This window comes from Etheostoma spectabile, chromosome 6 (genome assembly GCF_008692095.1).
Source record: "Etheostoma spectabile isolate EspeVRDwgs_2016 chromosome 6, UIUC_Espe_1.0, whole genome shotgun sequence".
Classification (NCBI taxonomy): Eukaryota; Metazoa; Chordata; class Actinopteri; order Perciformes; family Percidae; genus Etheostoma; species Etheostoma spectabile.
In genome coordinates, this window is record NC_045738.1 from 16192560 (window position 1) to 16208562 (window position 16003).

The 16003-nt window shown below is 39.6% G+C and overlaps 1 protein-coding gene across 2 annotated transcripts in view; it reads left to right on the top strand.

The window, feature by feature from the left end:
* pear1 (platelet endothelial aggregation receptor 1) overlaps positions 1-16003 on the top strand; it is a 49132-nt gene that overhangs the window by 11355 nt on the left and 21774 nt on the right. For both annotated transcript variants that reach the window (XM_032519516.1, XM_032519517.1), the window contains exons 2-5: positions 10697-10807; positions 11607-11708; positions 11807-11907; positions 15151-15243. In XM_032519516.1, the coding sequence (XP_032375407.1) occupies positions 10701-10807; positions 11607-11708; positions 11807-11907; positions 15151-15243 (403 nt within the window). In that variant the 5' untranslated portion in view covers positions 10697-10700. The remainder of the gene's footprint in view (positions 1-10696; positions 10808-11606; positions 11709-11806; positions 11908-15150; positions 15244-16003) is intronic.

Below are 16003 nucleotides of genomic sequence, written 5' to 3' on the forward strand. Positions count from 1 at the left end.
AGGGGTCAAATACATATTTCCCTCATTATTAAATGCAAATCAATTTATAACATTTTTGACATGCGTTTTTCTGGATTTTCTTGTTGTTATTCTGTCTCTCACTGTTCAAATAAATCTACCATTAAAATTATAGACTGATCATTTCTTTGTCAGTGGGAAAATGTACAAAATCCGCAGGGGATCAAAGACTTTTTCCCTCACTGTATATATGTATGTATATATAAACACCTGCTTTTTAGACAAAGACCGTAACATTTTGAGTTTGGTGAATTCTGCGATACTTTGTTGTATAATTGATTAGTCAATTGACAGAAAATAAGTCTGAAAATATTTTGATGACAGATTAACTGTTTAAGTAAATTTTCAAGCAAAAGCTTCAAATATCTGACAGTTCCATGTTGTCAAGTGCTGAAATTTGCTGCTTTTCTTGGTTGTACATTCCAAAAAAAGGTTATATTTTAAAGTTTTGGATTGTTGGTCGATTAAAACAAGAGAAGATGACGTTACCATGGGCTATAGGATATTTTTCAGATTTTTCACTATTTTATTATGTTTATAGAACAAATGATATACTGAATAATCGAGAAAATAATCTTAATTAATTTATAATGAAAGTATTCACCATAAATGGAAGCCTTTTCCCCTGCCATATAAAAACACAGCACAGCAGACATGAATATTTTTAATACCATTACTACTCACTTTATTTTTGAAATTAGGAAGTAATTGAACAGCATCATAGCAGTATTTTTAGTCCGATGAAAAGTACCGTCGCCTTAGGTCATACAATGACTGAATGTTAATTTAAGTGGATAACTTGACTCACACAGACATTCATAGGCAGAGAGTAGACCGCTTCCTGAATGGCAGCGGAGAATTAGTTAGACAGTGAAGCACAGGAAGAGATGAGAAGGAAGTGTGCCTCTGAATCAACAACGCGTCTGTGATACATGCTGAAACAATGGCACAGAGGACATTCCAACGAATCAATCAAGCGTCACAGCCATTAAAAATATCCTGCTCATAGAATCATTATGGCAGAGATCTTTTCAAATAGAACACAATTCAGCAACATTTGAAATTCTTGTGCTGTAAAGGCTTCACTGTGTTTTTGTTCAAGAATACATGCAGTTCATTAAAACTTGGCTCTTACGTTTTAGCCATGTTAGCAGAGTGGCTCTGGGGAAGGCAATGTCCGTTAGGTGGATACACCACTTTGGCTCAGACTGAAATATCTCAACAACTATTGGGTAGGTTGCCATGAAATTCTGTACAGACATTCAAGGGGCACAGAGGATGAATCTTAACTACCTGACTGACAGAAGCTTACACACTAGACCTTTACCAGCAGGAATCTCTGAGTCTGAATCTGTAGTGTAACCTTGGAGTGTAACCATTTAACTTTTCATAGTTTGTCTAACCAACGGGTCACACAGGCTGCCGTGTTAAAAACTAATGTGCTGCTAGTCACAGTAGAGGTGACAAGTTTAAAACTATGTGATGAAGCCACATTGTGGCTGCAGATGGTTCATGTGACAAATAACTAACACAAAACCTTGTGAATTTTGAAACACTTATGTTTCTTACTTAGAGGTTTTTCGCCTGTGCTCTTACTGTGAGAGTTTACAATGCAAAGCTATGTTTTCTGGTCACGGTTTGTGGAAAAGGCTGTTTTTTTTTACAAGGACTCTATGTGTCTCTGCACCAGTGTGATCCACAGAGCATTACAGCACATATAATTACGGCTCTGTATGGTCATGTCCCTCTGAAACCTCAGCCAGGGCCTCCATTTTGGGTTTTCCACCATTTCAGTTACTAAAGTTTGGATAAAACACTTGTATAAAGAGACCAGACATAATTTTAATCCAAGGTGTGCAAGTCTGTGTTTTAGTTTATTCTGCTCCATAGAGGTGAACTGTTGTATTTATTACAGTGACTTAGTGTTTAAGTTTGTTTTTGTGGACCTGTTGCTTTCTCTGACCATTGAAGCCACAGTCATCCTGCCTGTGGTTTTGGTCTGGAGTGTGGAGGACCAGGCAGCAGTTTGCACTGTGGGTCTGTGTAGGAGAGCACACAAGCCTCAAACGTGTTGAAGTAACGCAACGGGGAGAGCAAAAGCCTACAACTGGCAAGCAGCCCAGGTCAACAACAAAACATTCAGTGTAAACCACATCAGATCACACACAAACATCTGCACAAAGTAAACATTTCATGAGTGAAGAAAACAAGCATTATTTATTTGCTTTCTCATCAATGTCCCCAAAGATTGCAGTTTTTTATTAGTGTGTGTAGAGTGAGTGTAGACTGCAGGCGATTGGATCAAGCTCTAAGTAAATGACAGATTATTTAAAAAAGGGATCATTCTGCACCTGATTAAGTAACGCCAGGCACAGAGCTGTCCTTGGTTTTCCTTCAGTTTTTGAAAGTAATTAAATCCCACTGCTGATTGGGAAACATTGTCAAATTTCCCCTAAATTATCAACCAAAACTGTTTTTTTCAATAAAGAGATAAAACGGCAGAATCAGTGGTATCCATCAGACCACAGGAGACCACTGTTGTTTTTTTTGTAAAGTATGACCATGAACCTCTAACCTTAACGCAGTAGCAATTTGAAACAAAATCACAATGTTTCCCTAACCAAGTTGTTTTTATGCCTAAACCATACCACATCTTAATTAACTATCATAAAACAGATTTATTTTTCTAGCCGTGACTTGTACGGTTTTGAAAACACTTGTATATTTTGCTTTAAAAGGCCATTACAGATTACAAATGTACTGTATTTTGTCAGGTAATTTGGAGGACTTGTTGGGTGAAAAGCTGGTCCTTCAGCTGCGGAATCATGCATCATTTTAGATCTGCAACGTCATACTGAATTTGCAATAGATCATCACAAACTGAAATACAAAATACAGTACTGTTTGGTGTCCAAACGCCTCCCCATAGATCACTGATGGGCCTACTAGGATATTTTCCAGACTAACACCCAACACAGAAGAAAAATTGGTTTTCTAGTCTTATACTGGATTTATGACGGTAAAAGTGCTGGTTCCAAAGTTAAAAAGTATTTAGTATTAAGTTTTCAAATTTTGTTTCAGTTCAAGTTCTAATAATGTTGTTGCAGTTCATACTGGTTGCAGATAGGAGTCAATAGAAAATCCGCTCCGGCCACTGCTCAACCCATGTCGATGTCCTCATGCACTCCAAAACAACAACGTTACCATGGTGACCTTATCACTTTAACCACTGCCATCCACAGGCTCTGTTCTCCATCACTGTGGGGAAGAGGCTTTCACATGAGCTCAAGTACCTTCTGACCTCACTCATAAAGATACTCTCCAACACACACACACACACACACACACACACACACACTAGCTTATCGTACTAGCTATTTAACACTACAGGAAAAGGTGTGGTCATCGCACATTGCATCCTCTTGAAATCCCATCATCTTAAATTGGCTTCTGCTCTCATGTTTATGTAGTAAGAATTCATTTTTCAGTTTATTTGTTATCTCCTACCTCAAAATCTTTGGTCTGTTAAAGTTTTTTGGGGTTTTGTGTACAAGTATACATTTTACATGTAGATTGCATGTAATAAGTTTAGTTTTTCTTGGCTGCTGCAAGGTGACATGAAAGGCACACTAAAGTGAAGTGATGTTCAAGACAGACAACTGACCTCAGATCTGCTGCCTGTCTTTGGTTGCCCCTGGAAACTAAATTTGACTGAAAGTAAAAAGGGGACCAGTCAATGGGGACACATACTGCATCCTGTTTTTCTCACTTAAATAAAGGATCCCAGACCACAAAGCCTGATCTTGCCAAATGAAATCTGGCCTGACGTTGCTTTAGAGATGGTTTGGGGTGATTTGAGGTGATTTTGTTAGTTTTTCCATTGCAGCTCCCTTAATTATCAGTTTTAAAAGGACTCAAACCCAACAACATGTTGGCAGGCTGCACAATGCATCTGTCGTTGTATTTAAGAGCCTGTTGGTAAGAAGTCTTTGTTGAGGAGGTTCCAATTAATTTATTCCCTTGTTATTACTGGAAACTCTAGCAAAACTGTAGGACAGATCTGCTGACATAATTATAAGATACAGTTGCAGAATGAAGGGTCAAATTAAGAGAATTTAACTGACTGAAAAAGGAGACAAAAGAAACAGACTTTAAAAAGGTGTGTATTGTTGCCTAAAGTTCAAAAGGCCAAGAATTTCCACTTCACTTGCTTCAGTCTTGCAGATAGCAAGCACTGCAGAGCTCACGCAGCAAAATTCAGACTTCCAAGATCTGTGCAAATCCTCCCCCTCCTCTCTCCCTCGCTAGATCATCCCTTTGTCACGCAACTCCCCCGAGAACCGTCAACTGCATTTGGGCTGCCAAGAGTTTTCCACTGAAAAGCTTTTTCCAGTGTGGGGGTTCAGCTTTTGTGGCAGAATACTACCTTTTACCGTATATGATGTCTTTACTGTAAACAGAGGGTTGATGTAGGCATTGTGAATGTTCTCTGGCTCAAAGGTTAATAATGTAGCAAAACTGATGAACACCATGAAACATGTGTGTGTGTTTTTGGACGTTTTATACGGGTTCTCGCATTACATTTTTGGGTGTGCCATGTAATTGTTTCTCCAAGTCCCCAGTGTGTTGTTAAGGGTCTCTGTTCAACCCCCACCCCCTCTTCAAGACCAGCCACCCACCCAACATGAGGCATAGCAGCAACTGGAGAGCGGGTGCCAGCCTCACTGCGGTTTAGCAGCCGAACCCGTCCTGCGCACCAAGATGAGAACCCAGATGCAAAGGATTATGGGTTTTATATCCAGTTTACAGTAACTCTGGTTTAGTATAAGGGTGGGATGGGGGGGAGAGAAGGGGAGAGGGCACTGCGGTCGGTGTGTCACATGGAGCACTCTGGCTAATATATTCCAGTTTCTGTCAGTTTCTGCCCTCGAGCAGTTTTATAGATTTGTTTTTCTAAGAGCTGAACTGTAAATTTGTGACGCAAACCTTTAGCTCTTCTCTCCTGTGGAGGGTATTTTTTGATACAAGTAATGATCACAATCAGAGGGTGATCATTTAAATCTCCTTAAGGCTATGATACATACCGCAACTTTATAGGCCAACTTTTAAGTGTAATGGTGCACAGCAATGCTTTAATCATGTGCAGTGTGACCAGCTTGTTGCCAGGAAACATTGGAGTTGATTTTTGTCCTTTGGTCTTCCTTTCTTTGTCAGTTGCTCAAGGTTTTATAATGCACAACATTTTGCACTGTATTCCTATTTACTTTTCCATGTCAAGGACCCCTTAAAGGGCTTGCAGTTAGCTACATACTTCTGTTCACTCTGATTTGGTCTCAGGGAGCTTAATCGGAGGATATTACTTTGTACAGATCTCACTTTGGGTGGGCAGATGATTCTTTATTTCTGATCTCTCATTGTTTTAATGGCATTATAGTAGAGTTTAACCACTCCTTATTCCTAACCTTGCAGACATAATCATTAATTTAGCCTGTTTTATTAGGGACCTTATTATGAACTTTTTTTTAAACATCAGACATTAATCTGTAGAGTAGATTTGGGGCTGATATAGTGACTTATTACTAAGAAAGTATGAAACAAGACTGATTAATTTTAGTTTGATTCACACTTCCGAGCCACACAAGAATGCGCTGCACCTGGAGGATTGTGTGTCGTAACTCATAGAGCTACAGTGTTTCACCATGTTGCCTTTATTTTGTAGCCTTGTTAACGTTGATTGGAGTTTTAAATAGTGCACAGAATAAAGACATTTTAAGTGTTTATGCAAGGCAAGGCAAGGCAGCTTTATTTGTATAGCACATTTCAGCAACAGGGCAATTCAAAGTGCTTTACACGAAATCAGTTAAACAGATAAAACACAAGTACAAACAGTTAAAAATCATAATCATTAAAAACTAATAAAACACATGAACAGACAGTTAAAAACAAAATAGAAACATTAGGACACATAAAACACAAGAATAAAAGTTACAGTGCAGCATAAGAAATTTAAAGAAATGAGCATTCATTTAAAGAAAGGCAGCATCAAAAAGAAAGGTCTTCAGCCTTGATTATTATTTATTATTATATATTAATTCTGGAAGAACATGCTGGAGTTGGTAATGCCAAGAGAAGCCCAAAAACCACTTTAAATAAAAAGAGAAAAAGAGGATGGAAAATGGAGATATTCTGTATCTGACTGACATCAGAGCAGCTTGACATGAAAATGAACTTTGGCAGGACTGTCTCTCTTGCTCTCTCTCTCTCGCTCTCTCGCTCTCTCTCACTCCACCCCAACTAATGTGTCATTCCATCTTTTATTTTTTTTTCCCCCATGGCTTTAACTTCCAGCTGGTGACTAATATTTTCTACTTCAATTAGAACTGCAACTGCACAAAAATAAACAGAGACAGAAATCAGAGGTTAGAAAGAAAGGAAACAGGGACGCAAACAGTTTGATCGGTGCCACGTGCTTCGTTTCAAATTAGACCAGAATAAAAATCCACCACTCCTATGACCTGGATTGCCATGCAATTTTAGGCCTTTTATTAGACAGGATAGATTGTGATGTGAAACAGAAAGAGGGGGAATGACATGCAGAAAAGGGCCCCCAGTTGGAACTGAACCTGCGGTTGCAACGGTAAACACTGAGCCTTCGTCCATGGGGCGCACGCTCTACCAGGTGAGCTATTCAGGCGCCCAACCATTTCTAGTCTTAAAGCTCAATTAACCATCTCCTGGTTCCAACTACAAATTTAATGGGCAGACAGCCGAGAGTGATTTCAATCCTCTCATCTAACTTTTCTCAGATGGGCTGATCTGGAATTTTGCCCCTTATGATGTCATAAATAACAAGGTTACCTCCCCTTTCTCTGTTTTGCTCGCCCAGAGAATTTTGCCTACACATGAGAGAGAGAGACATCATGGCTTTCAAACGAACAAAGTGGCAGTTAAGGCCACACCCCCAGCCTCCCCCTTGCCCCCCCGTGTCGTGGCTGTAAATTAATGCAAACATGCAGTCCAATGGAAGCCCTTGGGCAGTTCTGTTAAGAGCATTGTGGGTCCCTTGAGCATTCCTCAGTTAATACGATGTGTGTATGCAGGGGCCGCTGTTTTGGGCATTGACAGAAAGAGTCAGTAAGAGAACCTCAGTGAATTAGCAAAATGTCCTCAGATCCTAAAAATACTTTCTCTCTGAACTTGTGTCAGCGTATGGGACTCATTTGATGTGTGTGTGTGTATAATGTCTCCAGAACATAAAAAGCAGATGATCAAACTAACAAGCAATACGAACTGTGTAGTGTGTTGGAGTGTGCATGTGCATACATGTGGACGTTATGTGTGGTGTAAGTGTACATGCACGTATGCTTATGTGTGTGTGTGTGGCATTTTGCCTTATTTATATCTGTTTATAGAGCCACATGAAAGTTTCTTTGCACTGGATGACTTGTCTGTTTTTTTTCATTGCAAACATGACAAAATACGTTGGAGCCACCTTTACTACTGTAGTGTTTCACAGCTCTTGGTCCAGACTTTACCTCTTTGACCAGTGGATGTGAACTGTGGAGGTGTGCATACATTATCGCCAGTTAACTGCTAACTAAACGCATCAAAACTGAATGGAAAAACTGTTGCGATACATAATGCTACTACATGGTTTTCTGTTGCGTAGCCAAGCTTGTCCAAATGAAAAGATTCAGAGCTGCAGTTTGGAAAAAGCTCAAAGGAAATAATGATAGCTCAGTGTTGAATATAATGGAGTAGAAGATTATTACGTGAAAAGGAGGTAAGGGGAAGAAGGAATCGGTCACTCCCCAGTTGTGGTGGGGTTTTGTGTAAAACTCAAGTTATAGAGTACCTGCCCTCCTCTATTTCCCTAAAAAGCATTGTAGCCTCCCCGAAGAGTCTAGTTTCCAGATGATGATACAACCACCTGGAGCTCCAGACGTCTACCTGCCTTCCCCTCCCCGCTGTAGGTAACCCAAACATGAAATGCAACAGACGTCTGAGCTCGACTTCAAAACAACTTTGTCTGCAGTCATTAAGCTCTCTTTCTCAGTATTTAAGAATTCCCATGCGGTTTGAAGGCTTTTTCTAATGAATCACAATTAAAATGAAAAGAAGGTAATGAAAAATATTTACCCCCAGTCCAATGAAGTGGCTGGTGAAGTTGATGACTCTTCTTAATAAAAGCCATATGCCTATTCTCATAAAACTCTGTTTTTGTGGCACAGATTTCAGAGGCGTGAGCGTTTGTGCCAGCGAGTGAATTAACTCCTGACGGTGGGTAGAAGAGCAGTAAGAGGCAGTTTATCATAAGCAGAAGATCTGTGCACTCACAGATTTATGCCACAGCCCTCACCACGCCAAATCTCCAGCAGTGATAACAAGCCAATGGACAGAGTTAATGTAGAATTGAATCTGTTAAATGACTTCTAATTGACTTCAGAGGTGTTTATGGTGGACTGTTTCTACAAACACATTAAATAATCCATATTCTGATGTTATGTGCTCTTCTGCAAAGCACCATACAGAACTTACTTTTTAAACATACATGACTGGCTCTAAAGGGAACTGAACCACTGATCTTGGCACTATTAGAGGCATGCATTATTTACCAAGCCACAGGAAAATCTTTTCCTCATCTTGGGAAATTTCCCCAAATGTCCACAGCAGTGTGACTAAAAATGCAAATATGTGCATGAAAAGTGAGAGAAATATGTTTTCTCCCCACAGATAGATGACATGAAGAAGACAGAGCTAGGAAGTAGTTTGACAGTGAAATAATGCAGTGGAAACAACTGCCAAAAGCCAGGGTCAAAGCTCTAAATTATACATAGTTTTCTTACAGATTTACTTTTGAGTTCATCTTACTTGACCAAAATCTTACCACAGTAAGTCAACTAAACTCAACCCCTACCACCCTTTTTGTGTGACAACAGTCCTGTGTAAAAGGTGACACAATTCACAGTTCACAATTCAGGCAGCTGTGGCTCAGTGGTGGAGCGGTTGCCTGCCAATTGGAAGGTTGGGGGTTCAATCCCTGGCCCTGCAGTCCCATGTTGAAGTGTCTTTGGGCAATACGCTGAACCCTGAGTTGCCCCCGGTGCTGCGTGTGTGAGTGTATATCTGATGAGTAGGTGGCACCTTGTACGGCAGCCTTGGCCACAGTGTGTGAATGTATAATGTAAAAGCGCTTTGAGTAGTTGTTAAGACTAGAAAAGCGCTATATAAACAACGCACATTTACAAAAGACACAATCTGTACAGTAGCATTTATTTAGTTCAGAGCAGTGGAGTACAGCCTCACCGAGCTGTTAGCATGACTGTAGACTGTTTATTTAGTTTAGAGTTGATCTTATTTGACTGAAATCTTAGACCAATTCTGAGGTAACATTTTGGTCAGATTTTAGTTGCCTAAACTTAACTCCATGTGACGAGAGCCAGGTAATAGTGATCACATCATTTTCAAAGGACTATCTGTGAAATGTCTTGATTCTTTGTTTTAGTTTTAACACACCGCAAGTTTTTTTGTTATTTCTTCTCTATAGATCTGAGATGTTTTTTTAATGAAGATGATCTTGTTGGCTAACTGCGATGTCACTCTCCCTAAGAAATCTCCTTAAGGTCATGAGTACATGACATGAGATGCCGTGGTACTGTAATTCTGTCAGTTGGGACTTGTTGAAAACACAAGAGGGGGAACATGCCTGAATAATCCTATGTCAACATGACGTCCCCGTTCTCTAGAAATGCCGTTGCATTCCCACGATGCTTGTACCAGAAGGCTCACACCACTGGCCTGCTGAACTTCTGTTCATTTCCATGGAATATTTATGAGAAGAAAAAACTGCCTCCCTTTTGCTCCCTGAGAGCCCAACAGGGTCCCCGTGCTGAGGAGCTCTCTTGGGTCGATGCACTGATCGGATCCAGATGCTGCCGGAGTGTGGAAGGGGACAGCAGAGGAGTGTGCAGGCCTCACTGCCACATTGATTGATAGGGGTCTGGATGAAGTGTGGAGTCACATGTCTTGACCCTGATTCTCCCCCCCCCCCTCTCGTTGTCTTTCTTATGCTCTCACTCTCACGCCCTAATCTATCCTGTCTGCTGTCAGGTTGTCTCGTGATGCCTGTGTTTTATATGCCCTGTTGAGATGTGAGGAGCTTGACGGGGAGCCGACAGCGGTACGCTCCAAGGCTGGCACTTTGCCTCACCTCTGCTGAGCGTAATGAACTCTTTCAGAGGCTAAATCTTAACCGCAATTTATAGGTACCGGGCACCAGCTTTCAATTAATCATTCTTTTTGCCACGCTGTGAAAAGTTAATTATAGTAAATGAAAAACAAAAACATGATTGTAAATCTCTAGTTGAGAGGAATGGGCTTTTTGTTTATTCATCCGTGTTTCCACTATACTTTTGACTCACAGAGTGCTACAGAGATATTGCTGTTTCATGGCTGCTCAAATTTGTTTCAGTAAATAAAAATGTAAATACACATTACAAATGAATGTATTTGTTGCAGAATCAGATTGCTTTGCATTGTATAAGTGTTGCTTTTATTTTGTCCGCCAACTGTTGTTTCCCCTAATTACAAAATAAATATGTTTTGTCCTGTTGACATCCTTGCTGAAATGTTTGGGTTTTTGCATCGCTCTGTAAATGTCTGTCCTCTTTTCCCTCAGGACCATGCCAACTCTACATAGCTCCACTGTCCTACTGCTTTTGAGCTTCCTGATTGGTCTGAGCTACTCACTGAACCCAGGAGATCCCAATGTGTGCAGCCTGTGGGAGAGGTGAGGCCTGTTTGACTGTGACAAACAAATACATGTCACTGTTGTTGTATCCAATTATACATATTTTCTCAAACAGTGCTGCAGTCATAAAGTATTGCTGAAAGATTACTTCAGCAATCAGTGGTTTGTCAAGACATTAATTCATCACATAAATGACAAAAGAAAAAAGCATTGTGTTGCTCTGCAGAGGTAGAAAACTAACTCAATCTTTTACCTTAGAGCCACTTCTACCACTTCTATTTTGTTTAACTGGTTTGCAGCATAGATATCTAAGATTGGTTACCTGCTTATCTTAGCAAACTATCACATCCAACAAAATCAAAATTCAAAACTGCTAGTGGACATTGCTATTTTCCAACCAGCAAAATATTTAGCTCTTTACATGAATCCTTAGCTTTCAAATTGTTGCAACAGTTCACCAAAATCCAGTGAAGCTGGAAGCAGCCAATGTTTCACATTTTTGCTTAAAAATGGGGTAAATAATGAAAATAGATATAATATTAGCTTTCCAATGATCAAATGATTAATCGATTAATTGTTGCAAGGACTGACTGTATACAAACTGGGCAGTCACTCTAATAGTTGTTTGGACCAAAGTGTTGGCCCGGCCAACGGATATTGTCATCCCCAAAGCCACTATACAACTAGCATGGTTAAAAATCCCCCCTTTTCAGGGAAAATTACATGGTATTTGTTCAAAAGTTAGGCTGATACATTTTGTTTTAAACGGAGCTGGATACAATTTCCATTTCTTCTGACTGTAAATGATTTACAGTATGTCTCATGTTCTGCTTTTCAGCTTCACCACCTCAGTGAAAGAGTCCTACTCACATCCTTACGACCATGTGACGGAGGAGCCCTGCTCGGACCCTCGGACCTCCTACAAGTGCATGCGCCACAGGTAGCAACAGCACAATGACTCATTTCCTGTCGGGGCTGACTTCCTGTTCCTGTCTGTGGAGGGTCAAAGCGTCCTATTCGACTGTGTTCTTCTTTTAGGATCACCTACAAGACGGCCTACAGGCAGGCGGTGAAGACAGACTACCGTAAGAGGTACCAGTGCTGTCCAGGCTATTACGAGAGCAGAGACAAATGTGTCCGTAAGTAATTATGGAAACTTTTAAACCCTCCACTTGCCTGCATACTTTTTATCGCTGAGACAAATAATAGCAATGCTAAAACATGAAACAGTGGAGGAGAAGAAGAAAAGTCCTTAGCCAGCAGAGAGGTTTTGATCTGCGGTTTTATTAACCATCACCACAATAAACACCAAAGAACATTGATCGACAGGCCCTCAGCTGCTTTCTTGCCTGCCTTGTAGAGCTCTTGAAAAGCCAGGTAAACAATCTGAATGTTCCCATGTACTGAATCAATAAGATTATTTCAGACAATCAGTCAAAAATACACACCTCTGTCTTCTGTCCAAATGCCTCCCAAGAACTGAAACACTCCTCATTATTTCATTTGGACCCTAGTTACCCTAACCCTACATTAGAAAAAGTAGATTTCAAGTCCAAGCAGGTCTTGTCCCGCCATGTGCCGTACCCGGCATTTTAGAAGAACCGGGATCATGAGTGTTTTTATTTATATAATGTACACGTCTTCTTGGTTCCTAAAAAGCCCCAAATCCCAGAAAAAAATACTGACGACCTGACCTCAGTGTCCTCAATGATAACTACCCTTCTGGTCCCACCCATGGGTGTGCAACATAGTACTATGCAAAATATATATATATATATATATATATATAAAAAAAACAGAATTATAAAACTACTTTCACAATCGACAAATACATTCAAAATATATTCAGGCCAGATTTAAGATTTAATCCTTCTGTTAATGACAAAGAAACAATTTAGGCTTGAAAGATTTCTGTAATGCAATAAAAGAGACATTTAAAAGGGAACCTGAATAAACAAAGTAACCTGATGTTGGATGAATACTTTTGGTATTATTCCAGCACAATGCCAACATTTCTTTTTTGTCTTTTTTCCATGCAACGTGCAGAGTCAATTAGAGCAGCACATGAAACTGGAATTACCACAATTATGGGTTCTCTTCCCACTGAGGCTTCTCATGTACTAACAGGAATTTTAAACTATGTGATGCTGACACCGTGAAAACCTTCATATTTTTCACATTTTAATTTCAGTTCAAGGATTTCACATAATTTCAACTGTTATTTCAAAAACTTAGCATCTGTTGCTGATGAAGTTAGAGGTGTGGCACTGCTGCATGCACAGATCAGGGTAGAACAACACAAACTGGGAATGTGAACAGAATCATCAGTGGGCAAACTCAGTCAACTTGATAACAAAAGGGCCAATGTGCCTAAAAAAAACTGATGTAGCCAAACCTGGAGCCTTTTAATAAATAAGTAAAAGTTGTCCAAACCACGAGGGACTTTTAGACGTCAGGTCCAAACTGATGTAGTACGGTTACAAGTTTTTAATAAACTTTAAACTCAATCCGTCCGCTTTATTTGTTGCGTTTTGATGTTTTGAAGTGGATATTTATACAGTTTTGGTTTAGTCTGTACGGATTTTGTTTACTTTCATGTTTTGAGTCTTCAGACAGCTTGGGACCCTGGTGGAAACAAAAGCACTTCAACATGTTATTCTTTGGATTCTGTATGTTTGGTAGATCCATAAAAACAAAAATCCAAAATGTTTAAAGGGGGAAAACATTCCTATATGGATTTGATTCGTGACTCAGTTACCATGATAGCTCCCTAACAAACTGGTCTTTTTATGTGATTTAAGTAACCATAAACCTAACCTTCATCCTAATCTTAACTTTAAGTACTGTAAAGTTCATTGTCAATTTAAGGTAGTTGTGTCACAAAATGACTGTTTGGGTGCGGTAGTTAAACAGGTAGTTCATTGTAGTCTGAAAATACAAAACTGATGCAGCTGTCAACAGTTTGCTGAAACGCTTTTATTGCGGACAGTCAGCAGTGACGTGTATAAATAAAGCAAAACCATATATGGGAGCATGGTTTGAGAAAATTCTACCTTAGCTTTACAAACCTCATACATCACTGGATGATCTCAGAAGTGTATGATTATAATAACAAGGTTGCTGTGCTTTGTGCTTCAAAAACTGACATTTTGGAGATACATGTTTTTCATTCAACAGAAATAATACGCATTTTGGTTCCTTATTGATGAGCCACCTTTCACAGCAGTCGTGTTTTTGTGTGTGTGTGTGTGTGTGTGTGTGTGTGTGTTTCTCTTTTTGTTGCCAAACACAAAAGCCTTTGATTTTACTGATTGACATCAGAAAAGCAAAGACTGGAGCCGTCTGCCATTTTGAGCTTTATAATTGAAATATCTCAGCTTTCAACATGTCATCTGTGACTCCTCCCAAACCCACGTTCTGTACAATGTACACTGTATTTTTGATTTTCTACATATAATTTTTTATAATTATGCTTACCTCCCTCATTTGATGACATGTTATCCTTTTCTTAGGTCCCCCAAATCTCCAGCTTCCAGTTTTCATTAACCTCCAACTAAAGCAGAAAATAATCCATTAAATTATTCTTTATTGAAGGAAAAACACTGTGTGCATACAGTAATACAGCATGTGGTACTCAGTATGGTAAGAAAACAATTGTCTACAAAAGAAGAGAACTCTGGCAGATTAGTCTTTAGTGATAAATCCATGATTGAATTAACCTAATTAATAGTAATACCTTTTATGAAGCTGGCGAGAACACAACTCTGTCTAAGAGAAACCTCTTCAGAGCATTAATGGCATCCAACAGTGGCTGGAAGCTCATTATTGACATTGTTTATGATGGATGGAACAGATTTAGAGGGAAATAATACAATACAAATGGAGTAGATTTTAATTGAATTAAAACACCCTTGAGATTGTCTACTTTTGAAATATATTAAACACGAATGGACAAATTATGTCTGCTGATAGGTGCATCAGATCAAAAAAACACTTCTATAGTATGTTGTTTTAGGGGGCATTAAAAAATGTTTAGAGGATTCGTTGGAAACGGACAAAAAAAAAAAAATTAAGAAAAAGACAATAACAGGATCACTATATCTTGCAAGAAAAACAATTATTGTTGCAACATGCACTTTAATATAATTATAAATAACATGCAGACCTATTCAAATGTACACAGTTGGAACATGACGGGTTCAGTTGATCAAAAAGTTCTTAAACTCATCATATTGGACTGTGGGGATACGTCACACAAAATACTGGCCTATACAGTCGGATGTGTAATCTCAGATAGCTGCACACCTTGCTGTATGTCATCCATTGTATTGACTGTTCTCCACCTAGCTGGGTCTGTCATAAAGTGTGTTTCTTATTACCAGCTCGCTGCACCAAGGAGTGTGTCCATGGTCGATGTGTCGCTCCAGACCGCTGCCAGTGTGAGGGAGGCTGGCGCGGCGACGACTGTTCCAGCGGTATGAATCTACTTTTTTTTTTTCTTCCCTCACAGCAATTTCCTCATGCTCTCATTTGCTTTTCCTCCCATCACTCTCTTTCCACCCCATCTTCAGGTTCACACACAAATAAAGTTGACATGCACAACAGGAAATGACAAATGGCCATTATTCAAATGGCTGATCTTCACATACACCACTGCATTGCAGACAAAGGGCCTTTCCATTGGAAACAGCAAGGGAGCATTACTGCATCCACAGCAATGAGTCATTATTGTCAGCCTCAGTTCAGAAATCCTTTTACTAGAGCAGGAGGAGCTGCAACTCCACCTCTCACACAGTTACTCTTAAATAAATACCTCAACTTCTGAGCTACTTTTCTCTTCCTAAGAGACAAACATGTAACAAAATAGTTTGAAAGCAACAAGTTATGAGTTAAGTACTGTATTGGAAGTAGCCGCAATCAATAAAAAGAGTTAAGACAGAGACAGTAAAACTGTTCCATTTACCTGTTATGTTTTTACAAAAATAAAGTCAGTCAAAATGATAAAAAAGTTATTTAAAGCACCAACTCAGAACAGTGAGTCTAACCCAGTTTGTCTTGTCTAAAAATCTCCTTAAGTTTGATTGTTCAAACAGGGAGTGTGAAACCAGAACCACGTTTCGCGGGGCTGCCGTCCCCCTCACTAAAATAAAGTTTTCCACTACCTTCAGCCCGTTTCATCGTAGTCAGCTGGGTCAATAGTACACAGCCCTCCTCCACTTACTCCCCCTATTCCTC